Here is a 26,419-nt window from a genome sequence, read left to right on the forward strand (position 1 = left end):
TTTCATAGTTTTCATTAGGACAGCCAGTACTTCCAAATAATTACATGTTCTTTGGAGCAAGGACTGAACCCAGATCTCTCATATCCCAAATGAGTGTTCTAACCTCTGAGTCAGTCTTTCTCTTTCTTTGGCCTGATTAATAGTTCACTATTTATACAGAGCAAAACAGTTTCAGCAGGAGATAATGAAAGCAACCCACCTCAGGCTGTGCAATAGTCTGTTGTATGCTGTGTAGTTGAAGCTCTGTTGGGCCCAGGATATTAGAGACGAGGTGGGTGAGGTGATATCTTTTATTGGACCAGCTTCTGTTGGTGAGAAAGCTTGACTCTCTCACCAACAGAAGTTGGTCCAATGAAAGAATCCTCACACACCTTGTCTCTCCAATAGCCTGCTGGCTAGCACGCTCACTTGGGATGTGGAAGACCTGGGTCCGTGCTTCAGAACAGGCATGTGGTATTACTATACCAGCAGAAAAACTCCTCCTGTCAGCATATGCTGCACCTACAGGGCTCTGTCGCTGTAGCTCTATTGGCAGAGACTGCGTACTGTAGACTAACCCAGAGACATTGAAACGGAGGAGTTCTTGGTTTTGTGCTCAGAGCACTGGACCATGCCCCTTGCTAACATCATACAGCTCATGTTCCCCCTAATACAAATGATCCTTTTGTGAATTTCAGGTTAGTTGTTTTATTCGCTCCTATAATGTGGCCCTATTAAGCCAAAAGATTTGTGGGTTACTCATCTTTTTAGCCTTCTGTTTCTATGAAAAACCACCATACAGGAGCCCTCAATGTTATGACTGATCTCACTTGCTGGCCTAGCAGTGCTGTGGAAGCAGCACCCCCTGCCTTTGGAGAGTAAAGAAGTGGCACATGTCACCCTGCAGCCCCCTCCATCCAATGAAGGTAGCCTTCAAAGGGAGTCCAAGCTCTTCCCCAAGGATGCTGGCTGCAAGGTGTAGCTTAGGTGGTCAAATCAAAGCTGGGGCCAAGGGATGAGGCTCCCTGGACAGTGTGTTGGGGACTCAGGGTCCCATAAGGGAGGTAAACAACATCTATTTGTTTTTAACATTTTAGCTACAATCTGGGCAGTGGCATTGCTTCTATAATGGTGAATGGCTCTTTCAATGATGGCAGGTGGCACAGAGTAAAGGCAGTTCGGTAAGTCCAGCTTCATGTTATCAACAGTCTCATTTATTTAGGAACCATTTTGGAGATTGCACCAGAGAAGTGCCCTGATAAGAAACGTAAAACAGAAGAAAACTGTAAGGGCCAGGTCCCCAGGCAGTGCAAAGGCTTGCAGCTCCATTGACATTTAGACACGTTAGATGTCTTCAAGTCGGAAGGCCTGGTGACATATATGCTAGAATACTTAGGGAACTGGCTGAAGAGATCTCTGAGCCATTAGCAATTATCTTGCAGAACTCATGGAGGATGGAAGAGATTCCAAAGCACTGGAAAAGGCATGGGCAGCAGGTATAGTAGGCCAGGAGAGGCAGAGCCTCCTGTGGCACTTGCTGCTGCCACTGGACACCCAGTTGCAGGTTTGTTGGGGGAAGTTTTTGCTTTATTATGCCCCGTGCAGGTTCTGGGGCTGCTGAGGCGGTGGTATGTGCTATTCAGGTTCCCGGGGTCATTAGTAATTTCCCTGGACTCCAGAGAGATGCTGCCTCCTCAGCTGCCCCCTGAACCTGTCATGCTGCAGCTTTTCCTGGGTGGCTTGGAGTCTGGGGAGGGGAGGTGCGTCACGGCTGCGGCTGGCCCGGGGCTCCTCCAGGCAAGGGGCGGGGGGCTTGGGGCTCCTCCAGCCAGATGGGGGGCTTGGGGCTCCTCCGGGCAGGTGTGAGGGTGGGGGGAACCAGGGTTTCAGCCAGCCTGGGGTTCCTCTGACCGGATGGGGCGGGGTGGTTGCGGTGCTCGGGCCTCCGGCCAGCTCAGGGCTCCTCCGGCTGACGGGGGCGCTCAGGGATCCTCCAGGTGGTGTGGGGGGCGGGCGGAGGGAGCTCTTTGCTCTGGCCGCAGGGGTCTCCGGGCTCTGGTTGTGAGGGTGTGGGGGGGCACAGGTGGAAGGGGCAGAGCCAGGGGCTAGCCTCCCCGAACAGAGGTTCCACTCACCACCCATGGAAAAAGGGAAAATATAGTGCCTATCTATAAAAAAGGAAAACAGACAACCCAGGGACCTGTCTGCTTAACTTTGGTACCTGGAAAGATAATGAAGTAAATGATCAATCACTTTATAAGCATCTAGAAGAAAATTAGGTGATCAGCAACTGTCTTTATGGATCTATTCAAGAACAAATCATGCCAAATCAACCTAATAACCTTCTTTGATGGTGTAACAAGTCTTGTGGATATGGGAAAGCAGTAGATGTGATATATCTTGACTTTAGTAAGGCTTTTGATACTGTGTTACATGACCTTCTCATAAATAAACTAGAGAAATGTAGCCTCGATGAACCTACTCTAAGGTGAGTAGATATCAATGGCTCACAATCAAGCTCAAAGGGCACATTGAGTGATCAAGTATCTGTCCTGAGTCTGGTTCTATTTGATATTTGTATCAATGGTTTGGATAATGGCACAGAGAGTACACTTCTAAAGTTTGTGGATGGTACCAAGCTGGGAGAAGTTGCTGGCTCTTTGGAGGACAGGATTAGAATTCAAAATGATCATGACAAACTGGAGAAATGGTCTTAAATCAATAAAATGAAATTCAGTAAGGACACATGCAAAGTACTACACTTGTGAAGGAATAATCAATTGCACAAATACAAAATGGGAAATGACTGCCTAGGAAGGAATACTTCAGAAAAAGATCTGAGGATAATAGTGGATCACAAACTAAATATGAGTCGACAATGTAATTGTGTTGCAAAAAAAGTGAAAATTATTCTGGGATGTATTAGCAGGAGTGTTGTAAGCAAGACATAGGAAGTAACTCTTCCACTCTACTCAGCATTGGTAAGATCTCAACTGGGGTATTGTGTCCAGTTCTGGGTGCCACGTTTCAGGAAAGATGTGGACAAATTGGAGAAAGTCCAGAAGAGAGCAACAAAAATTATTAAAGGTCTAGAAAAGGTGACCTATGAGGAAAGATTGGGAGAAAAATGGGTTTGTTTAGTTTGGAGAAGAGAAGATTGAGGGGGTACATGATAAGTCTGCGGGTACTTTAAAGGTTGATAAATTGTTCTTCTTAACCACTGAGGACAGGACAAGAAGTAATGGGCTTAAATTGCAGCGAAGGCAATTTAGGTTAGACATTAGTAAAAACTTCCTAACTGTAAGCGTAGTTAAGCAATAGAACAAATTACCTAGGAAGACTGTGGAATTGCCATCATTGAGGCGTTTAGGAAAGCCTAAAAGCAAACAGGTGAGATAAACACCTGTCAGGGATGGTCTAGATAATATTTAGTCCTGCCTCAGTGCAGGAGACTGGACTAGATGACCCCTTGGATCTCTTCCAGTTCAACATTTCTATAATTCTATGGCACGGACTTTTGGCCCTAAACGCTTAGCAACTTTGAACTCATGTGGCAGAAGAATTACAAACAAACATTGTCATACTCAAGATGATCTAGGCAAAGAGCAGCCTCGAAGTCAGGCATAGCTCAAACCAGTCTGCCCTAGTAGTGCATGGTTAGTTATAGAAGCTGTGGTAGGCGTGTACTTAAATCCATACCACTCACTTGAAGGCTGTTTCATTTGATTCCATGTGTGTCTTATCTCAGATTGCCATTTGAGTTAAGAGCGATATTTTGAACTTTCCAGATAAATAAAATTCTAAGTGTGGGTTAGTACCTGTGTTGTAGTGTTGCATCTATATCACTATTTTTCCAAAGTATTTAGAACAGCAGAAACACTATGGCTTAGGCATTTTGGGAGGTACACTAATGGGAGTTAAGTGCCCCCATCATCAAGAGAGCAAACCCCTTTCTTTGGCTGCTTGGCTAGCTATCTTGAACCCAGAGGCTGAAAATAGCACATTTCATATGCTACTGATTTCAGTGAAAGCAGGAGTAGGGTTGCCAGATGTCTGGTTTTCTGAAGGCTCCAGTCAGCATGGCTGCTTAAAGTCCAGTCAGCGGCACAGTGGGGCTAAGGCAGGCTCCCTACCTGCCCTGGCTCCGCACTGCTCCCGGAAGCGGTCAGCATCTTCCTGTAGCTCCAAGGCACAGGGGTGGCCAAGGAGGCTCAGCGCACTGCCCCTGCTCTGAGCACCGACTCCACAGCCCCCATTGGCCAGGAACAATGGCCAAAAGGAGCTGTGAGGGCAGCACCTGTGAGCGCAGGCAGTGCGCAGAGTCCCCTGGCCCCTCCTCCTAGGAGCTGGACATGCTGTCCGCTTCTGGGAGCCACCTGAGGTATGTGCTGCCTGGCTGGAGCCCAAATCCACTCCTGCACCCCAACCCCCTGCCCCAGGTTAGAATCCCCAAACTCCCTCCTGGAGTCCACACCCCAGCCCTGAGCCCCTTCATGCACCACAAACCCCTCATCCCCAGCCCCACCCCAGAGCCTGCACCCCCAGCCAGAACCCTCACTCCCTCCTTCACCCCAACCCCCTGCCCAGCCCTGAGCCCCCTCCCAAACCCTAAACCCCTCATTTCTGGATGCACCCCTGAGCCTGCACCCCCAGCCCAGAGCTCACCCCCCTCCCGCACCCCAACCACCTGCTCCAAGGTGAGTGAGGGTGGGGGAGAGCGAGCGACAGAGGGAAGGGGGATGGAGTGAGTGGGGGCATGGCAGGCGCAGGGCCTCAGGGCAGAGGGTGAAGCAAGGGTTCTCGATTTTGGGCAATTAGAAAGTTGGAAACCTTAAGCAAAGCAACCCATGAAATGGCAATTACATCAATGTAATTATTATTATTATTATTAAACATTTATACTATGGAAGTGCTCAAGAAGGAAGATTCCCTTGAGTTACCTGCTGTACAAACCCCTAGTAATAGGCAGTCTCTAAAGTCTTACAATCACGAGGGAAAGGTGCTTTTTTCTGTATTTGTGTTTTAACGGTCGCCTATTTTTTTCATTTATTTTCTTCTCCTTTCCCCTCCCGCTTTTAAAAACAAAAATTCTGCTAATTTCTTTCTTTTGGGTTTTAAACAATTGGAATTTTTAAAAACCCATCTTAAAACTTTGCCCCTGTCCATTTTCTGAAGAATGTTACCCTCTGCCCTCTTACTTTTATTAGCTGTATAATGTCAAGTGATAAGATTTTGTAGCTCCCCAGCCCCCTCAGCAAGGAGTCTGCACCCTAAAGAGAAGAGACACCCTGCTTGGGCTCCTCTAAGGTCCATAGCAGAATCATGCACTGCTGACTTCCAACAGCAGAAGGGAAGGGGAGAGGGAGGCAACACCCCGCCCCTCCAGTCACCCAGGCAACCTTTCTCCCTCAACCAATGGGAGGAAGAAAGAGCAGCAATTTCCAGTACACAATCAGAGGCAGAAAACAACCAGACAGACTGCAAGCAGTTTCTGACCCAGGGCAGAGCCCCAGATGCCTGGGAAAGGAGGATGGAGGCTATGAATAGCCTGGCTTTCCCACGTGGCACAGACCAGCTGGGGAGCAGAGGGGAGAGATCTCCCTGCAGCCTGCTAAAATGCCGGCCCAGCAAATGCCCAGTCTGTAAACCCAGCCTGCAAAAAAGCCTCAGCGAAAGACAGTCCACTCCCTCTGCCCCCAGCCTGCCTGCCAACAACAGGAGGAGACAGCCCATCTCACCTGCCACCACCTGCAGCCTGCTTGCACTGCAGCCAGCCCACTCCAGATCTGAGATTTTTAGAGCCAGAGACCTGACCTGCTTACACCTGAACCCATGGGTTCCAAGCTTTAAAAACTGTCAGCACCATTCTAGAAGGGAATGGGCAGTAAGTCCCTCTCCAGCAATCCCCAGGGAGGACCTGCTTGCCTGCATCACGTCTTGACTGCTCAGCCAGAACAGGAGCCTGAATGAATACCCTGTAGTATAGTTAGATATGTAGTTAGGGTTCAGTCTTGCCCCATTAAGGCATGTTGCATCTGCACAATGATTTTCATCTACATGGATCAAGACCCTGCATTGCCAACTCCCAGTATAACAGTATGTTTCTACGAGCACCTCCTTACGGGCCTGCAGCGTGTGCCCATGTGCACCACCTGGGAACCTGAGACATGGGGGACAGGTGGAATGGAGGGGGTGGGGCCGTGACTCCACACTGGCTCTCCACAGCTGCTCGCACGGCTCTACTCGACCTGGGAGGGAAGTCTGGGGGGCAGGGAACTGCTCGCTTCGGGCAGGGCCAGGTAGAGGGTCCACAGTAAATCCCCACAGCTGCCCGCCTGTCTCTTATCATGGCCAGGCTGCAGCTCCAAGGTCCTCCTCCCCCCAGCGAGAGCCGGGTTGGGCAGCTGTGGGGAGCCAAGGGTTGCCAACTCTCCCGGTTTTGTCGGGAGTCTCCCGGAATCAGGCCCTATCTCCCAGAGGCTATTGCGGCCAAACCAGGAGATTTGGGGTGTTAACAGTCTGGCGGTGCAGCGGGGTTAAGGCAGGCTTCCTGCCCGCACTCGCTCCACACCGCTTCCAGAAGCGGCCAGCACTGTCCCTGTGGCCCCAGGGCGGGAGGCGAAGGGGGTCTCCACGCGCTGCCCCCGCCCCAAGCGCTGACTCTGCAGCTCCCATTGGCTGAGAACTGCGGCCAGTGGGAGTTGTGGGGGCGGTGCCTGTGGGCAGGGGCAGCACTCGGTGCTTTCTGCCCCCTCCCCCATCCGAATCACTGCCAGAGGGATGTGCCAGTCACTTTTGGGAGCCGCCCTAGGTAACTGCCATCCGCCTCACCCCAGCCCTGAGCCCACACTCAAATTCCCTCCCAGATGCTGACCTCTCACTCCCTCCTGCACCCAAACTCCCTTCCAGTGCCCACACTCCGCACCCCCACCCGCTGCCCCAACCTTAGCCCAGAGCCCCTTCCCGCACCCAAACTCCCTCCCAGAGCCTGCACCCCCTTCCGAATCCCCTCTGCACCCCTCCCCCCTGCTGCAACCCCGTGAAGATGAGTGAGGGTGAGGGAGAGCGAGCAATGGAGGGAGGAGGGCTGGAGTGAGCAGGTCCAGAAGGAGCGGGGCAAGGGTATTTGGGTTTGAGCCATTAGACAGTTGGCAACCCCAGAGGAGCCTGGGTCCCTCCACCTGCCCTGGGTGCGGGGGCCTGGGACACGGGCAGAGGGGCTGCCTTTGTTTCCACCTCAGGTGGGGGCCCCCGCCTCCCCCACTTTTGGGAGGGCTCTGGCACCCTTGCCCTCGACTGAGGCTAGTGAGGGCTGGCCTGCAGGCAGGGACTCCGGGTGGCTAGAGCTGGTGCTGGTACCACTAGGGGTTAGGGGCTGTGCTGGGGCCGTGCTGTCTGCCCACCCAGCTCTCCAGCGTGGGGGTGGGGTGTGCTCAGCTGCCTGTCCGCCCACCGGGCACTCCGGAGCTGGGGGCAGGGGAGATGCTCTGGGCTCCGGCAGGGCAGGGCGGGGAGGAGGGGCGGGCCTGGCAGGGGCTAGCCTACCCAAGCCCACCGGTCACCCACTGTCCATGCCTGTAGTCAATCTTGTAATAAACTAATTCAAGATTTATTAACTAGGAAAAAGAGTTATTTACAGGTTAAAGCAAGCAAGTGTATATACACAGATGAATTTCAGTCTGGGATTCAAAAGGTGCCAGAGATGTAGCAATCTGTCAGCACTGAATGGGCTTACCCCAGGTCAACCCTGAGGATCTCTGCTGTTTTGTTTCTTAACTCCAGGCCTTGTGAGAGTTCAAACTGAAGAGGGATGACAAATCTTTATGTCAACTGTTTTTATTTCCCTCTTTCTGCCCTCAAACCCATAGGACAAGGCTGTCTTCATAAGTGGCTGGGGCAGTTAACAAAGCTTTTGTCCCATGATGGTCCACTTAATTTTTGATAGTCCTCCTGCATTTAGTGGGGGTGGGAGAAGAGGGGAAGGCACTCTTCCCATCTGAGTTCACAACGTTCAGAGCAGGCATTGTTACAATTATAAAACAAACATATTTTACCTGTATCATGGAATACAGATAAGCGAGATTAATGCATGCAGCAATTTACAAGCATATTATAGGGTCTAAACACAATACATTTTTATAATACTCCTGGGGAAATTCTGGGCTAAAAAATTAAAAAGTCTGCACACAATATTTTAAAATTCTGCATGTTTTATTTGTAAAAATAACACCATATAATCGGGCCAGTTTCAATTATTTTGGTAATTTATTTCAAAATACTTATCAGCAACTATGTCTGTAAGAATAGAGTTACAAAAAAATTCCCCCAGGAGTACAGAGTTAAGGAAACCCTAGGACAACTCAGTTCCTTTTCTCTTCCCCTTCCTCCCTCCAGTATTATTGGACAGGAGCAGACCCTGCTGTTGAAAAATCAATTGGTGTAAACTTATGTACTTTGGTCACATCAGGCTAGCGCTGGGGATAACCTTGAGAAAGATATCATAGTAGGGGATGATCAGCAGAAGGCTTCCGGAAATTCTGCTGTGATGTCACCCATATTCCTTTCCTTTGTAACCCTCAGCATATTTGTTTTCAATTTTCTTCTTTCATCCCCTTAACAACCTGTAGAAACTCATTCCTTCTCTCCTGCCTCCTCTTAATACTTTACTCACCCAAATGACACTGTGGTGTTTCAATTGAAGAGCACCTCATGGAATCTTCCCCAAATCAAGATCAGGCCTTCACAATAAAAGCACCGTGCTCAGTGATGATGGGTCTGAGCTGTCCAACCTTGTGGAGGAGGAGCTGCTGCTGCTTGATTGTTTACACTATGCAATGGAGGAATCAGTTGCTAGAGTAAACCCAAATTCTGGATTTCATTTTCCATTTCAGGGATGGGCAGTCTGGAAAGGTAACTGTGGATGATTACGGTGCTAGAACTGGTAAATCACCTGGCATGATGAGACAATTAAACATCAATGGAGATCTGTACGTAGGTAAGTGACCACCATTGTAGACTATAGTGGTCCACTGAGAACCCTGCATGCTAGTGGTTAAAGCAAGTAACTAGATGCTGAGCTCTAATCTCCTTTTAACAGTTGACTATGAGCTGTGGTGGAAGGGATTAGCTTCCCAGTTTTCTCTATCAGGCTCATCACAATTGTATTTTTGAGTGCCTAAGAAATTATATTTAAAAAGAAGGAAGACCCTCATTGAAACCAGCTGCTGTATCAGAGCTGATGCTTCCTTTTGTGTTAGAATAGGAATCTAGTACTGTAGTGTGGTTTACATTTTTTAAAGTGGAAATAAGGAAGCGCATGTTCTTCTATGAGTTTCTCATTCACTTGATCACACTCTGTCTCTCCTAGGTGGCATGAAAGAAATAGCACTTCACACAAACCGACAGTACATGAGGGGTCTGGTGGGGTGTATCTCGCACTTCACCCTGTCAACAGATTACCACATTTCACTGGTTGAAGATGCCACAGATGGGAAGAATATTAACACCTGTGGGACAAAGTGACAAGAGCAGACTCTCCACATGGAAGGACCGTTGTGTGGATGTGGGTGTGGCTGAGACCAAAATGACCGGTACTGCACTCTAAGGCCAATGCTTTGAGTTAGTCATGAAGGAAAGAACCAAACTGAAGGGAAATCATACAAAGGGGGACCATTTTCCACTCTCCTCCTTTTCATGCTCTGTGACTCAACCAAACTGAGTATTTTGTGTAGGAAATGTCACATTTAACCATTAAATGTTTAGTGAACACTGAAGATCATACATCCATACAAATTACAAAGAAAGGTGTGATGTAATGAGTGTTGTGATTCCATAGAGATTTTTTTACGTATCCACCAGAACAGTATTGAAACATATTCTTTCCAGCTTACAATGGCACAGTGACTATCATCCAACTAACATCTTTTCAGGCTCTGTATCTATGCATTCAAATTTCTATCCCAGAATAAGCAGATCTTCTTACCATTCACTGCAGTGTTCAAGTTACGTTCCATCCTACATAAATAACAAAAACCTACATCTCCTGGTTTCAAAACAATGTTGTTTGCTGAAGAGGATAATTCTTAATATTAAAGTCTACTTTTTTATTGCCAGCAGCAAAATCAACAGTCCAATTTTGTAGAAGTAATTTTGTACTTGTATATTTTTATAGCTGCAGCAAAAGAACTGATCAATTAGTATAACTTCTAAAGTTTAGGTGAACTACACTTAGCTCTTTGCACATTTTCCTAAAAATAACAAAACAAACTGTTTTTAATTTGTTATATAAGGAAGTTTAATGTCTGTATTATACAGTGTCAGTGAAGATATTTGTGAATTATAACCAGTTTTAAATCTGACTTCTTTTTTGTAAATTTTGACAGTTAAAATTGTACGTTCATGAAGCTTTCATGGCTTAAACAGATTAAAAAGATATAAAAATCTCTTGCTACTGTGATATTTCACCATCAGTATTTATCTATCTGATTTCACACAAAGATCAGACTGTGTAAGCAAGAGGACGTAGCAGAGTGCAGCCAACTTAAATACTTCATTTTCCATGCATCAGAATAAAACCTATTCAACAGTATTTGTCAAACTGATGTTTATAGGATCAGCAGAACAGACAGAAAATGCTGCAGGGAGAGTCGGAATTTCAGAGTTTGGAGATTTGTCATTTTCATTTGGCTGTGTTCACATAAAGTAGAATAGTGAGCAGTGAACAAACCAACAAAAATATGAGGCAACACATATAATGGTGTATCCCTTAAAGGCCACCATAATGTGGTAACTCAAGAACCCCAATACTGCTGCCAGAATCAGTCAGTACTGCAGGCGCAGTTACAGAATATTAGTCAGCTACTGGAGTGCTGCCAAGGAAATGATGCTGGATCTATTGGACAGGAGAGGAAGATGGCTGTATGGTTATTTCCAGAAGACAGTACACGATATGACCGGAGCACACTGACTCAGGTGGATTTCTGGCCTCAGTAGCTGAACTTTTAATATAGGACTAGGGTCATTCAAAGACCTAGTGAACCAGAAGAGATAAGATAAAATAGAAAATTGTTCTGCTAAAGTACTAGATTAGTTAAATGAAGACATTTGTAAGACAATATACTCTTCAAGTAGTACTTGTTTAGAAGATGATGTAGAAACAGGCATTTAAGCAGGTTTCTGCTGCATTTTATTGTGAACATAGAGATGGCAATTCACTTGGAGCCTCCTATTGCTATACCTTAAATATATGGGACCATTTATTAAGAGTGACTCTGTTGCTATGTGTAGTCTCTGTGAAGCACAGCTGTTTGGTCAGCGCTACATGATGCTTTAATCATATTTACTTTTACCTTTTTTCATCTGGTTGCTTCCTCTCTCCTTTCAACTCTGTCATAAAATCTGGAGCCCTGTTCAAAGATCACCATCTGGCAGGAGATGACTATGTATTTTAAGAAAGTTTATTACAGATAAGGCCTCCTCAGGTCAAGGAGCTATGTTGGTGGAACAGGGACTGGTCTTTGAAAAGTGCGGGTTTGGTTTTTAAGAAACTCCATGTTTGTTAGTGTGGGAGGCCAATAGATATACGCCACAAACCGACAAACACTCATAACTCAGATTGCCTCACTGGCTATGTGAGACCTCTGAGTTGCCAGCCTCACCTATCCAGCTGAGCAAATGAAGCATAATAAGAAACATGGCTGCACTAGCAGATGCTGTGCATACTGTAATACTGGGCTCCTTTAAAGCGGATTTCTTTTGGGCAGCTTTAATTTTAAAGATAGCCTTGCTCACCCCTTGAAGAACGGAGCTGAGAAACCAAATCTCTCACTGCAGTGAAGGGGCCTACCTACCACCACCAATAAAGGATCCAGCTTTTTGACTTGTTTCACATTCTTGTTGGAATTCCAGCTGCAGTGGGGTAGCAGCAACATGTTCAGCCTCATGGTGAGTGGGGGAGAAGCCACGTATTGCTCAGCACTGCCCCCTATGCTTGCTTAAGGACTGACATTGACAGTCTGAAAGGAAGTGATGGCCTCCTTGGCTGGAAGTAAAGTGAGAGGATCAAACAGACCTTGAGAGTGGAATAAAAAGGGAGGATTATTTGGGCTCTAATTTTCACATCACAGGCTGGAGAAGAAGAAATGGTACTTTACAAAGCAGTCAGTCATTCTCCACAGGAAAACCTGACACATGCTCTGTCAACTTGTTGCATTGACACAACTATGCTCAGTACTCGTGGTTGAGTTAGTTTAAAAAACAAACCCAAAACTATCCAGCACAGGTTACAAAACATGGCAGCTTTGCGTGGTGCGGGCAAGCTGTGACTAGCACACTCCCAGTTAACAAGGAACTGCGACTGCTGCAGGGTTTTCCTCCACAAAAATTCTGGGCACACTGGCAGCTCAAATACTTTTCCTTCCTTCAAGTTTTAGGACTTGACAATGTAATCAGCTTGCTCCAAAAATAGCCTGGGAGAATCAGTACAGCAGGAAAAGATTAACAGCTTTTTCATGACTGCTTTCAACAGCCCTTTGGTTTACAGTAACACAGTTCACTTGAATCTGAAATACTCGGACTTACGACACAATTGGTTCCTGAAAATTGCGTCTTAAGTTGAAAAGGGTATAACTCGAATTTCCTATAGGAACAATATCAGCTCAGGCATCATAAAGTCAAAACCGACATCGTAAAGTCGAAACACGATGACAATTTATAAACGTTTGGTGTACCTCAAACATTGTAAAGTTGAAGACTGCCTGTACATAGAATCATTGCAGAATATCATATAATATTACTACATGAGCATAAATTATATGCTACACTTCACATCTTTGGGGCCAGTGCAGTGTGTCTTCCTGAGCTTTAACGTGGGCATAATACTTCAAGCATCTCCAGGTAGGGAAATCTGGCTGCTTTCCAGCACCTTTATGCTATGCCAGTCGTGTAAAGGGAGCAGAACACAGTCCAGAATTGGGGCCTATATCTTGACAAATGCAGAGCAAGTCTTTTGGGCCTAGATTCACAAGAAGACTTATGTGCCTAAGGTCAATGTTTAGGAGTCACGGTGGTTCTTAAAATTGCCACTCTGCTGCTACCTAACCCCGCAGGAGCTTAAATTTCCACCAGTGGGAATGCTCAACACCCCCTAATGACTGGCCACTGTCCCACAGTTAATGAGCCACTTGGAGCCCTTGCTGACACATAAGCCATGGCAAGATTCTCAAAATAAGCATTCGCCTGCCTGTCTCACCAGCAGGGCCCAATCCTGTAGGAGACTCTAGAGCACACTTAAAAGACAGATGGAGGTGAAAATGTTTGTGGCTGCCTGGCAGGTGTGTTTAAGAATGGCCCTACTGGGTCAGACCAAGGGTCGATCTAACCCAGTATCCTGTCTTCTGACAGTGGCCAGTGTCCCAGAGGGAATGAATAGAACAGGTAATCGTCAAGTGATCCATCCCCTATCGCTCATTCCCAGCTTCTGGCAAACAGAGGGTAGGCACACCATTCCTGGCCATCCTGGCTATTAGCCATTGATGGACCTATCCTCCATGAATGTATCTAGTTTATTTACTTATTCAATAGCCCTGTGGGAGAATCAGGCTTAAGTCTTTTCTCCAATAAATCTTTATTTAAACCAAGTGGAATACCTCCAACAGGAGTGACAGAGAGCCCCACCCCCAGAAAGAACCTGGTGGTCAGGGCACTCAACATAGGATGTGGACTCAAGGCCCTTTTCCAAATTGGGTAGAGCATGAATTTGAAAACAGCTCTCCCACATCCCAGGTGAATGCCCTAACCAGTGGGCTCTTGGCTACAGTGGGGCTCGGGAGAGGGCACTTTCCTGTCCCTCCATCCCCTCTCCAGATAGGGTTGACCTGACTTAGACACCTAAATCTTGCGGGGGGGGGGGGGGGTGGCACCTATTTCCAGATGCCAAAGCCCCAGTTCCCTAGGCAATAGGTGTCCAAAGAGCTTGGCCCAACACCTCACTCCTCTCATCATCCTAATGTTCCACGTCTCTTGAACGCCCCACTGCAACCAGCAGACTAGGCTCCTGCAGCTTTGTGGCACTGACCCTGTCTCGTCTTAGTGGACGTTTCACACCAGTTCTTCTCCGCCCTAGCCCTAAGTACACACTAGTCCTTGACATGGACGAGTAGCTAGACATAAAGTAGACTGGTGACATCAGGCACACAGGCAAAGGCAGGGTCTTAGTCCTCCATAGATTTACTACTCACCTGCCCTCTCAAAAGGCAAAAATCATTCCCCTTCTTAGCACACCCTCACTGGCACCTAGCACCAACCCAGTTTCTAGGAGCCAGCTATTTGGGAATTAGCTGAATTCATGCCTGACACTCACAGAGCAGTTTATGCACTAAGCAACAAAGAAGAAGGTCAGGAGAGACAAAAACAGGCAGAAGGAAACAAGACACAGACAGGGGGAACATATTGTGAGTGCGTCTTATTACTTCAGTCATCGCGCCCTGCTGCCCAAGAGAGAAATGATGTCATCTTTAGTGTGTGGCACCAGCAAACAAAAATTAGCATGGATTCAAACGCAGGCAGGGCACTTTATGGCAGGCTGCTGTTGGGACAAAGTTGCTTCTATTTAATTAACTTGCCATGAGTGATTGTTTTTTAATTAAAAAGCACTCAGTTTTTGTAACACTTTACATTTGGTAAACACACTACATCAGGCCAGACATGCTGTCCAGGTATACCCAGGGCCCAGCTGCGGGGCATCTCTGCTAGCTACATCAGTTACAGAAAACTGACTGCATCACTTTTTTGCTTGGGGTGCAAGTCTCCAGCACTATATATAAAAGGTCAAATGCTACAACATTTTTGTGGGGCAAGCCAACTCATAAAAATCAGCTACACTTTTCAGCCATTTATTTTTCAGGGGAAGCCCCTCTAACTTGTAATTGGCCTTGGGGCTTACTACTCAAAACATTCCCAGTTCCAATGAGTGTAGCCCTCCCGCCCCATCTATATTTTTTCTGTGGGTTGAATGATCATGTTCTAACTACCTTATATGGGGACAAGGCACCATTTGCCTCACTGCACAGTGTCATGTGCACGCTGTGGCAGTTGCCCTCTTTGCACAAGACTTTCACAAATGAGTAACTGCTCTTTATTGGCATCTCTGTTTGGCATAGCTCCCAGATGGCCTTATCTTTTCATTGAATTCAGCATCATGTGGCTCAGGCTGCTCTACAAACACAGAAAGCTGTCACTTTGTGAGGCCTGCCCCAGAAAATAGAAGTGATTAAAAATAACCACTTATGCCGTATCCAAGTTTGAGACATGACTGGTCCCAGCTGCATATTAGGAATTTCTTCTTCAGCCTGAGATGTCTGTGCAATGCAAGGGAAACCGTCCACAGCTGAAATCTAAAGCTGTCCTGGGTGCTGTGAGGCATGGCCACAGAAAGGGTTAAACATCCTGAAAAACAAATATCCCTCAAAAGACATTTGGGAAGATGATGTTTGTATTTTTGTGTATTTACATATATATGTGTATGGTCAACAATGTAATCAACAGTCCTTGTCTATGTTGTATTCTGTTAATTCAAAGAGTAAAGGAACATCCTGTCATTTTAATGAATTGGAAACACAGGATATCTTGGCATTCATCCCACTTTGAAATATACTGTGAATGGTGGAGGAACAAGCAAATTGCCTTATGTTAATTCATACAGCTAAATACCAGTGCTCCACCGCCTTCAAAATCATGCTAATTATCTTTTGAAATCCAACTTGTCAAAAGACATAAAATTGTATAAAAGATCGTTGGGTACTGATTCTGTCATCTCAGATCTGTTTAAGCTTCACTGGGGGAAGTTTGAGTTGTAAGACTGAGGTCCCATTTATGCTGGTATGCCCTGAATATGATATTTGGACATGGGGCTATAACCTATGAACTATTTCTGAAACAACTCTTTGCAACTACAAAGCTCATCATCTCTGCTATGAATCTGATCCTCAATGACTTGAGCTCACGTCTGTATGTATTGATCTTTTAACCATACTCTCTCTTGTTTTTTAATAAATTTTAGTTTAGTTAATAAGAATTGGCTGTAGTGTGTATTTGGGTAAGATCTGGAATATTCAGTAACCTAGGAGGTAATGTGTCCGATCCTTTGGGATTGGTTAAACCTTTTCTTTTATATGATGAAATAAGATTTTCAGAAATCATCATATTTGACGTGTGTACCTGGATGGCGGCCTGAGGCTGGATCACTTTAAGAGAACTGTGTTGTTTGGACTTCTGAGTAACCAGTAAGGTAATAAAGAAGCTGTTTTGTAGTGGCTTGGTAAATCTAAGTATTAGAATATCCACCAGCTTTTGGGAGATTGTCACCTTAATTGAGTGACCACAGCTGGTCACAGATGCATTACTAACATTTGTAACAGGTTTATCTGAGGCAACAGAGATGATCTTATCTGTCTGGTAACCAAGATTTTGTGATGAGTGCTTGCACTCCTTACACCTGGGGCAGCTGAGACACCACCAAAACACTGCTGGAGAATCACTAAATGAATGCACAGCCAACTTCCAAAGTGTCCAAGTTAGCATGCCAAAGTTTTCATTTTGGTCACTTGGATGAGCATGAAGGCTCTTAAATACCAACTGGAGTCTACAGCTTTGGAATTTGGTACCCTAATCTCTTGAACTGGCAAGCAATATCTTAAGTCAACATTCATTTTTCTGGGAGAGTTTGAGAACTACGCTAGCAGATAGTGTGTAAAAATTAGGGAGGCTCTATGTAGCCATCTACTAATTACCCTCCCACCTGGTTTGTCTTGCAGTTTAGAAATTTCCCATAAATGTCTGACTGTGACCCTAGGCACACCTGTTTTCACATGCTACTGCAGTATTTGTACAACATAAGCCTTGTAAGGTATCATATGAAAGCTAACACCACACTGGTTATTATCATTATAACATTAGCACATGCATTCTAAATATGCAGTTGTGAATTCCCTCTGTGATGTTACTAGTGTAAGTATAGAACATGGTAAAAACAAGACAGCCTAGCCTAGGTCAAGGTGATAAACAGGTTCATCCTAGACAAAGGAATGTGGGGTTATCTCAGCTTAATTATTAGCAGTAAACAAAGCCATCAAGCTAAACCAGCAGAGGTTATCCTGATTCTGAACTGGAGACAGAGAATTAACCTGGCTCCTGCCCGCCCCCCCAACCCCAGGAACAGGAGACTGAATCCCCAGGGGGGGCCTTTTAAGACAAAAAACAACCCCTTTAGAGTTATAAGGAACAGAGAGAGACACTCTATTTTTATCCTTCACCTTGGGAGACAAGGAAGTCTAGCCATTTGATCTCTGTGAGGGGTCCTGGCCAGCAAAAGCTTGGCAATTGTGGGTGAGAGAAACCATCTTGAACAAAGACTGTATCTTGCTAGATTGTTTTAGACTTTTAGATGCATGTTTTCACTCTTATTTGTTTGTAGCATCTCTACCTTTATCCCTTTTACCCTTCTGTCACTAAATGTGTTTTGCTTTCATTATAAATCATCAGTGTTGTATAAATTCAGTAAAGTGTGTGCTTCTAGACAATGGACAGGTGAGAGTGTTTTACTGTCTCTGTAAAAGCAGCAAACCTAACACTTTCCCTGTGAGGGTCCAGTGAGAGGGACTGGTCCCTGCACTGGATGTTTTTTAGGGTGAATTTGGGGCTGGAAGGGCACTAAAGTCGGCCTGCAAGGAGCAACCAGGTTGGACAAAGCCAGGATGACGCTTGTGGGCCGCTGGCAGTCTGTTGAGGTCAGAGCTCTGGACCAAAGCTGCACAGCTACAAGACACCCAGGGTTTCCAGGCAAACAGTGACCAAACCCTTACTAGTCTGGGTGAACCCCAGAACGTCACACTGACATACTCATACTTTTGGCTTCAGTTAATATTTTTTTTTCTGGGGGTCAGATGCAATAATCTCTCCCAACAGTTAGATTAGAAATCTGTCATAAAACTAATTGTCCATATGATTTAGTGTTTTCTAAGGCCTTGCAACTAATTTTAAATATGTCTTTAAATGTCAGTGTGTGACAGGAGTTTCTTTAGAAGCTTGTTTCTGAACTTCATAATACGGTAGGTCGTACGGAGCACCTCTCAGTTCCTACCAGCCCAGTGGAGCAGGAAACCAGAAATGTCAACTGAACTGATATAAGCCACATAACAATGGAGCACATTGCCATGAGGTCAGTAGCAGATTTATTAAACACCCTGGGCCAAATTCTGTCATCATTTATACTGGTGTAAAGCTGAAGTAACTCAGTTTATACCAAACACTTGACTCTCTCAATTAAAAAAATACATAAGCAAAGAATGTTCAAATCTATAATAGAGTAAGAAAATATATTTATTAAATTCTATGGCAATACTATGGCAAAACTGTTAAATACATGCATATTTTTAAACAGACATAAGCAATATGTCAAGAGTTACACAGCCAAGCAAACTAGCTTAAAATGTATGCAAAAAAGGTGGAATCTTAGTACTAGGTTAGTTATAAATGTAGCATACCATATTATCATGTTTCCCAACATGATGTCACACTTCTCTTTCCAAGCATGCGTTTGTTTAGATGTCCATTCAATAAAACTGTCTGCTAATACATTTTCGTGAATCAACATTTTGTTTACTTGGTGCGTTTTAACTTTATTTAATAAAGTGCCTTGTGATTATTCTGTTTTAAATACATAGCAGATTTGGAAATGTATGCCAATTTCAGCAAAAAACTGTTGTGGTAAATTTCTAAATTAGAAGCAATGTAAAGGGAAGAGTGTTAAATTGACTGTCTTTTTCACCTTCATTTATTCTCAGAACTAACTTCATACTTTACAATTTGAAATTAGTGGACAATGCTTTCATTAGTGCTATAAACAGATTCCATTGAAATACATGTAAAAAACATAAAACATTTCTAAACATAATATTTAGGCTGTAAAAAAATATGGTATAAAAGAGACCTAAAAAACCCACTAAACCCATTCACAGTATGTGTTTTTAAACAACAGCATTTTAGCATAACACTATTTTTTTCTCATCACCTGGAGGATACTACCAGAACGTTTAATCTGTGCACCACAATAGGATAAAGTTTAGAACTGAAATTACATTGCATTGTGGCGGGATTTTAGGCAAGATCTGAATCAAAATAGTCAAAAGTGAAAGTCAACCTCCTTTGCAAGCATTCCAGGAGCTCTATGAAATGTAGTACTACGCATCCTCATTCACTTTTTACTATTACATAAAGAGATACTGCCAGATTAAAAATGTATTTAAAAATTCATTTTCTTATTTTTGTTACAAACCCTTGAATAATCTAAAGTAAAAGGAAGCCCTTTGCTAATTCAATTTGATTTTTCACTAGTTAAACTGATTACTTTTTGAATTTTTCTGAGTTTGAACAATGAAAATAAATTAGCAACTTTTCTTTATAGTCAATTTCTAATCGATTACACTCTTTAGTTCTCATGCCTTAGTGAAATGCGGCAATATGAGTTGCAAATGTTTGTTTTAAAAAAATTGTTCCAATTAGAATTGTTTAAATCATGAAAATATTTCTGTTGGTGTTAGCTTTTGATTTTTTTTCTTATTACACAGATCCTAACTCTGCCAAATTTTATCTAGCAATATCTCCTTAAGTGGTACATAATAAAAAGGAGCCTGTGAAATAATTTAGGCTTAAAATGTGGTCTGCCAAGGTTTGAAACTCATGTGGATATTCATCTCCCTTCTGCAGAGAAATTAGCTACCATTTTGTGGGCAAAACTATTGTTTCACCTGCTGGGACAATTTCTGAGGCTGCAAAACATCACTCCTGCTAGCCTCATTTGATACTTGTTTGCCTAACATGAAAAAGGAACCACAGATATTGGCTATGTTAGAAACACTGGGGGAAATCCAGTGTTAGACAAATGGAAAAGAAAATAATTATGATGAAAGGAACTATTTTCCAGCTGCTATGAGGACATTTAAAAAATAACAGATGGGCCCAAGCTTCAGGATGTGGAACTGGATCTTTAAACATACCAAGTTTGGAGCTGTATCTGGGCTTGGATTTCAAAACCTCCGAAGTCTGAATGTATTTGGATTTGGGGTTCTTGTTCCTCTCTAAAGAACGGAGAGTTACTGAAACAAAAACTACAACAGTCTAAAGAACAACTGCTAACAGCATCCATTTAAACATTAATTGCACAAGTCAATATTTTACATGCAACAACATGAACCACAATGTAACCATGTTGTGGGAAGTCCAGGTAGCATTCCCCTTTCTAGCATTTTAGAAAATGTTCTACCTCTAATACGTCATATGCCAGAGTGGGGCTCTCTGATAAAATGTCCTGGAATTTCAAGATGACTTATTATACAATATGGAAGTACAGTATAAGTACAAGTATATATTTGCATAAATAATTTAGGACCTTTAAAAAAATTAGAAATGATATTAAAACCATTTGAACTAAAGTTCTCCCGAAATTCCTCTACTTTGGAACTGAGAATACTATTTTATTTACACGAGAAGCTAGGATATGCTAGCTATTTATTATAGTAAAACACAGCACAGCTATCCATTTGATTCTTCCAGTCTAATCAATTTTCATGTTTTTCCTTTATATTTCCAATATAGCTTTTGAATGCTAGTCACATCTATTACTGTAGCGTATTTAATATGTACAATAAACAAAAAGCAATATAATTAAATTGACTAAAAATATAGCACTGATGATCTTGTTACATTTCTCTCTGGAATATCTTGCCCCCTCCCATGCATACAATTTCCTTTGATTCTGCAATTACTCTCCCTCTCTGAGCAATTTCACATTCAACTGAACTTGGGTCAGAGGGACAGTCTCAGGGGACCACACAATATAAACCTGCATCAAATGGTTATCAGGCCCAAACTTGCTTTGCTTAGGTGAACTTTGTTCAGAGGCCTGTATTTTCCTCTTCAGAGTAACCCAGGTTTCTACTTCAGAGGGGAAGAAGTACCCTATCCCACTTCCCTGTAAAACTAACACCCTCATCCTACCATGTAAAACAAAAGATACATCTACACTTTGCGCTGGAGGTAAGATTCCCAGCTCAAGGAGACATTAGCCGGCAAAAGTATGTTGAGCTGGGAAATACATTGCTAGCTCGAAGTGCAGACGTACTCTAAGAAATATGCTGAATCTGCCAATTGACTTCAATCTGAGCGACAATATTGCAAGCAGTTTCTACCAGATGTGGTGCTCATTACTCTATGTAGTAGCATTACTTCAATGGACTAGTTACCATAGTGAGGCCTACATGGTAGTAAATGTTTGCAGGATCAGGTCCTAAGCCTGCATATGCAGAGAACACGTGGCAGAGGAAAAAATTCACTGACTACCTGTAACGTTAGCTTACTACATTTGATGGTATATTAACCAGCTTTGTGAGGTATATCATATATAGGCTATTCAAATTTACAACCCTAATTAAAATGTCATATCAGTTAGGATTCCAAGTCCCCATGTATCAGTCAATACAACACAAACAATGAACATAGACTAGAGAGTACACACAAATAAATCAAATGCTACCGATGCTCAATAATGGAGAGAATACAAAAATCCTTTCCACAAAACAAAATCCTACAAACCAGACATGGCTCAAAATTAAAAAGCAGCAGCATAAATTATTTGCTCCAGAATTAAACTGCCTGACATTTAAAAAAAAGCAAAAAACACATTAACATCTCTTAGATACCTCAACAGTGTTAAAACCGAAATACTAGCCGTGATCTAAAAAAGAGTGATAGTGAGTGTTGACAGAATCCCTTATTATTAAATTCAACTCCCTTTTGGAAGTAACATTTATTCCCCCCCCCCCCACTTTAAAGTAAATATCTATAGGTTTTTAATAAATCCAAAGGCTGAGATATAAAAAAGATAAATGTCTTGCAAAATTTTCTATTATATGAGAAGCTTTTCAGAAACAGGAAAACGACCCTATCTTAACAAAGGGATTTCATTGGGAAGCTACAAGACATCAGTTAAGGAGCCTAATTTCATTTGAAACACATGGCTTTATCCTCACAACCCCCATTAATGTTTATGGAAGTTAAAGAGCACCATGCATAGAGAGTAACCTTGGTATGGAAGACTAGTTACTACTCTACTTTTTTCTTTAAGGCGCTTCAGCGATTAGTGTACATTTGCACAGGTTTGGAAAGAAATTCAATCACTTAACAATATTAGTCATTCAATCCTATTTTACCCTTTCAGACCCAAAGGTTGGCTGACATCTTCACTAATTTGTTATGCCTCTTCCTGAAGATCTTATGGATATGAAGCTCAGGAGATGAAAGACCTTGAGGCACGTACTTGCATTTCTTAACAAAAATTGTACGGTAGCCAGAAGAGTTTGAGTAAGGCCACCATCAGAGTTTCTTCCAATTGGTACTCCCAATTGTGGAGTTTCTCATTTAGCTACCATGTCTAGGAAGTGAGTTACTTGCAGGTATGTATAGAAATCCCAAGAAAGATTAAATTTAATTCTGAACAGTTCAAAAGTCAGTTGCATTATGACTTGGGATAAAAATCTCCAAGAATCTACTGTCCTTTGACAGCCCAACCTTTGAAGTTACCTGAAGTTACCGAAAGAAAAGCTGGTACCCTGCACACATCTGGGAAGTCAATGAGAATTCTGATAATAGACCAAGGTGTGGAACTGCTTTTTCCCCACATTTGCAGAGTGGTCCCGAGGACAGGATGTTCTCTGATATCCTGATGGAGCAATGTGCCTTCACCATAAATCAGATCTGAAGAGGTTAATATCCTCTTTTGTTTTCTGCCTTTCAAGCCTCATCAAGCTGATCATCAGGATCCTCTTATGTCACATAAAAATCAATACCTGATCCATCCAGTGTTTTTTGGTTTAAGAGAGGATAGGGAACACTTGGAGAAAGACATTCATTTTTATCCAAGTGACTCAGCCAAACATAGATCATGGTAAGTTATGCCACCTTTGAAGTATATAAAAGAGTGGGTGCAGATACAGAATCTTAGTATGTATTGCTGTGATCAGGTTTAAGGTAATTTTTGTCTGATGGGTGGCCAGATTACAGTTCCACATGCAGTGGATGTGTATGGTTTTGCAGACCCGTCTTCCTGATCTGCTCAGATTACTTCAGAGCTGTGGGTCTGATACCAAATTCAGCAGGACGGGCTGTCTCAGAGCTTGGTTTAGAAAACTATTTCTGCAATTTAATTATTTGAGGAGCCACAAATTAATGCTTGAAATCAAGACCTTAAAAGGATTCAGCTAAGATCTTAAGGACACTCTGTTTTCCTTCAATGTTGTATCTCCTGACCCTCCATTATTCTTTTTTCTTTTTTCTTTTTAACAATTAGTAACAGATTTAAGTTATAAAGCATTTAAAAAACAAAGTCAATGAAGTAATGGCTTGGTTCTTTTGATGCATCTGTCACAACCTAATGTTTATACATTGAAGTGTTACTATTAGAGCTGTTTATAGCAGGTTTATGTGACGCAAGTGTGAAAGCAGAAATACTCAAAGATGATGATTTTTAACTTTTCTTTAAAACATACACAAACACTAATCTTGCCATTAGAAAATTACATCAGGTGACCAGTGCTGGGGAGGTAGCTATTAAAAATCATTAGTGGCATTAGCTTACGTGGGATCCCCCTTGCCCGTAGAGAAATCCCACCTTATGTTTCCACCTAAGATTTGGAAAGAGTGCTCTGTTTGGTAGATAGTGTTCCTGGAGATTAGCCACGGAGTCTTCCTGGTTGGTGGGAACTATTACAGATAAAGACCAATCTTTCTCACTGGTGGAGCAAATCTGCCTGGGCAGCTAGTGCTATTAAATGCAATCTATGGAGCAGTCTCTACTGATAGGTGAGTGCAATCAATGACTGTTGAAGAATGAGACGAATCATTTGGGTGGCCTGCTCACAGCACTTTAGTTCTAGACTAATAATGGTCAAAATGAGTGTTTCTAGAAGAAAAAGATGCGTCACCTCTTTGAGGTAGCAGATCTGGAGCTGCAGCTATAAAATACAAAACACATTAGTGCAATATGTTAGGAAATACTACCTCCTTAACCAAAAGAGAAAAAATATAGTGTTTTAAGGTTTAAAAAATTAATGCTGAAGTTTAAACATTTTGCAGTTCTTGTTGAGGTTTAAATCAGTGTTATACTCATTTTCCAAGTTTGTACCCCTGAGTCAGATATTGAATAAACATTGTACAGCAGGTACAGAAACTAGTGTTCTGGTTATCAAACAACAAACATGAATAGCCATTGTTTAAAAGTGTTAAATGATTATGATATTTTTCCCTGTGGGACTTTAACTAAGCACAGATTGAAGTGCTAATTGTAATGTCTAGGTAACAGATTTAATTAACTACCAATCTAAGCATGTAATTTCCAGCTGTTAGACTAAAAGTTTGCCTACCGCCATCACCCTCATCTAGACAGTTTGTAAATTGGTTTGGATTTAGTCATTCTGAATATTCATAATAAGAACCAGTTAACAACAGAAGCAGAACCCCTTTCAAAGTAACAAGTTGTATGAGATCATATTGATTTTGAAACACAACTTGAAAGCAGACAGAGTTCTTTGACTAGGATTCCGAGGAGATCCAGCCTCAAAACCCCAATATCTTCGTAGTGTAACAATTGAGTTTCTATAACTTTGGGTTTTTAGCCTGTATTAAAATGGAACATTAACACTTTAACTTAAATGTGGTAACATTCAGCTCATGAAAAAAAATGCTGCCGACTGTCTCCAAGGATAACCCATGCTGTTACGACAACACTAGGAACAAGAACTTCTTGAATGGCAGGTTCAGATGAAATGACGATTACCATGATTGCTAATCATTTGGTTTGTTCTGAAAAAAATTTGTAAAGGCCCACCCTGTGTTATTAGGGGTGGGAGAGTCTTCATAATCCTTTGGGGGGATCAAAAACTGTCGAGAATTAATGGAGCACGGACTTCCAAAAGATCCATTTTCATTGTTGCTTTGAATTGATATAGGAGAGTCTGGAGAGTCTAACTTCCAGACATTAGTGTTTGCTTGAGGTCTGTAGCCCGCAGTTTTATCTAAGTCCTCTTCTGTAGGTGAGTGACACTCCATTTTCATAGAATTAATTGGCAGTTGCATTTGCGGCTTATAGCCTGCTGTAGTGACAAAGTTAATTTCTGGCTCTTCCTCTGGATTAATCTGAGGCTGATACATTGACTGAATGTCAATATAAATGAGCTGAGAAGATCCCACAGGTTCATCTATTAGTGGACTGGAGATCTCCTCCTCAATGATTGGTGGGCAGTATGACACTACCACGTGGCTTCCTGTTTCTGGGTCAGACCCATCTTCAGGAAGCTCACTATCCGCTACAGGGGATATAATTTCTGTGTCTTCTATCTTAAGGACTGTGGATCGCGTTTCCACCACTTCCACACTATTCGGGGTACAAGGGTTCATTTCCAAGGTTTTAAGAGCTGTGTTCCCCTAAAAATAAGCCACAAGAAAAGCAAGAAAGTGAGGATAATGCAAAAGAGTTTGATATTAAGAAAACTGAATACTATTTTAGTTTATATAGACAGTATATTGTACTGTGGTTTGCTTAGTTAAATTGAGAGAAGTGTCACCATCTGTACACTGCAGCAGAGCAATTGTTTACTGTTTAAAAAACTATTCAACTTATTCAACTATTCAACTTCCCAGCTTCCCCATATATCTATTTGTATATCTGATGTTCAGCTCATTTTAAAATATTTTAGCAAGTTCAAACTATTCCTAAATTTTGCCAAAAAATATTTCTAATATAAAACCAACCACTATTTCCCTTTAATGCTGTCAGAGTAGATTACACAAGAAAGATAAGTTTGCCTTTCCATTTACTTCCAATTACAAAGTGTTAGTAGTGGGCATGGAAGAGAGCTGGCGAGAATGCCATACCCTCGCTTCGCACTGCTGCCAATGCAAGGAGGAAGGAAATTAACAGCTGGGGATAAGCCAGATCATATCATCACTTCTACTGACCCTTGGGACATATCTTCTTGATGCAATTGTACATTTTAGATCAGTGGTCCCCAAACTTTCCCTCTCGCACCCTTCCTTACCTGTAATAGAATGTGTTCTCACACCCCAACCCCCACTCCCACCCCCATCCCTCAGGCCGGGAGTGGAGTTACAGCCAGGGGCTGGTGGCTGGGCCAGAGCAGAGCTGGGTGGTGCTCCCTCCCCACCTCCGGGGGCTGGCCCAGGCTCCACAGTTTGGGGACCACTGTTTTAGATGCTTAAAAACTGAATTAAAATGAAGGTTACCTCACATATATTCTTCTGAAACTGCAATGCCTTACTGTTCTCAGGATTTGGAATGTCAGGGTAGAACGTTTCTTTAATCCTTTATAGAGAA

At 43.1% G+C, this 26,419-nt stretch overlaps 2 protein-coding genes across 7 annotated transcripts in view; one reads left to right on the plus strand and one right to left on the minus strand.

The window, feature by feature from the left end:
* EGFLAM (EGF like, fibronectin type III and laminin G domains) overlaps positions 1-10,720 on the plus strand; it is a 128,808-nt gene extending 118,088 nt beyond the window's left edge. For both annotated transcript variants that reach the window (XM_048851259.2, XM_048851260.2), the window contains 3 exons: positions 1,077-1,160; positions 8,871-8,974; positions 9,347-10,720. In XM_048851259.2, coding sequence (XP_048707216.1) covers positions 1,077-1,160; positions 8,871-8,974; positions 9,347-9,501 — 343 coding nt within the window. In that variant the 3' untranslated portion in view covers positions 9,502-10,720. The remainder of the gene's footprint in view (positions 1-1,076; positions 1,161-8,870; positions 8,975-9,346) is intronic.
* Positions 10,721-18,336: 7,616 nt separating this feature from the next.
* The window catches only part of LIFR (LIF receptor subunit alpha), an 88,082-nt gene continuing 79,999 nt past the window's right edge, over positions 18,337-26,419 (minus strand). For all 5 annotated transcript variants that reach the window (XM_048850550.2, XM_048850548.2, XM_075128436.1 and 2 more), the window contains 2 exons: positions 26,329-26,407; positions 18,337-25,509 (listed from right to left, as the gene is read on the minus strand). In XM_048850550.2, coding sequence (XP_048706507.1) covers positions 24,871-25,509; positions 26,329-26,407 — 718 coding nt within the window. In that variant the 3' untranslated portion in view covers positions 18,337-24,870. The remainder of the gene's footprint in view (positions 25,510-26,328; positions 26,408-26,419) is intronic.

The sequence above is a fragment of the Caretta caretta genome, chromosome 5 (assembly GCF_965140235.1).
Source record: "Caretta caretta isolate rCarCar2 chromosome 5, rCarCar1.hap1, whole genome shotgun sequence".
Lineage (NCBI taxonomy): Eukaryota > Metazoa > Chordata > Testudines > Cheloniidae > Caretta > Caretta caretta.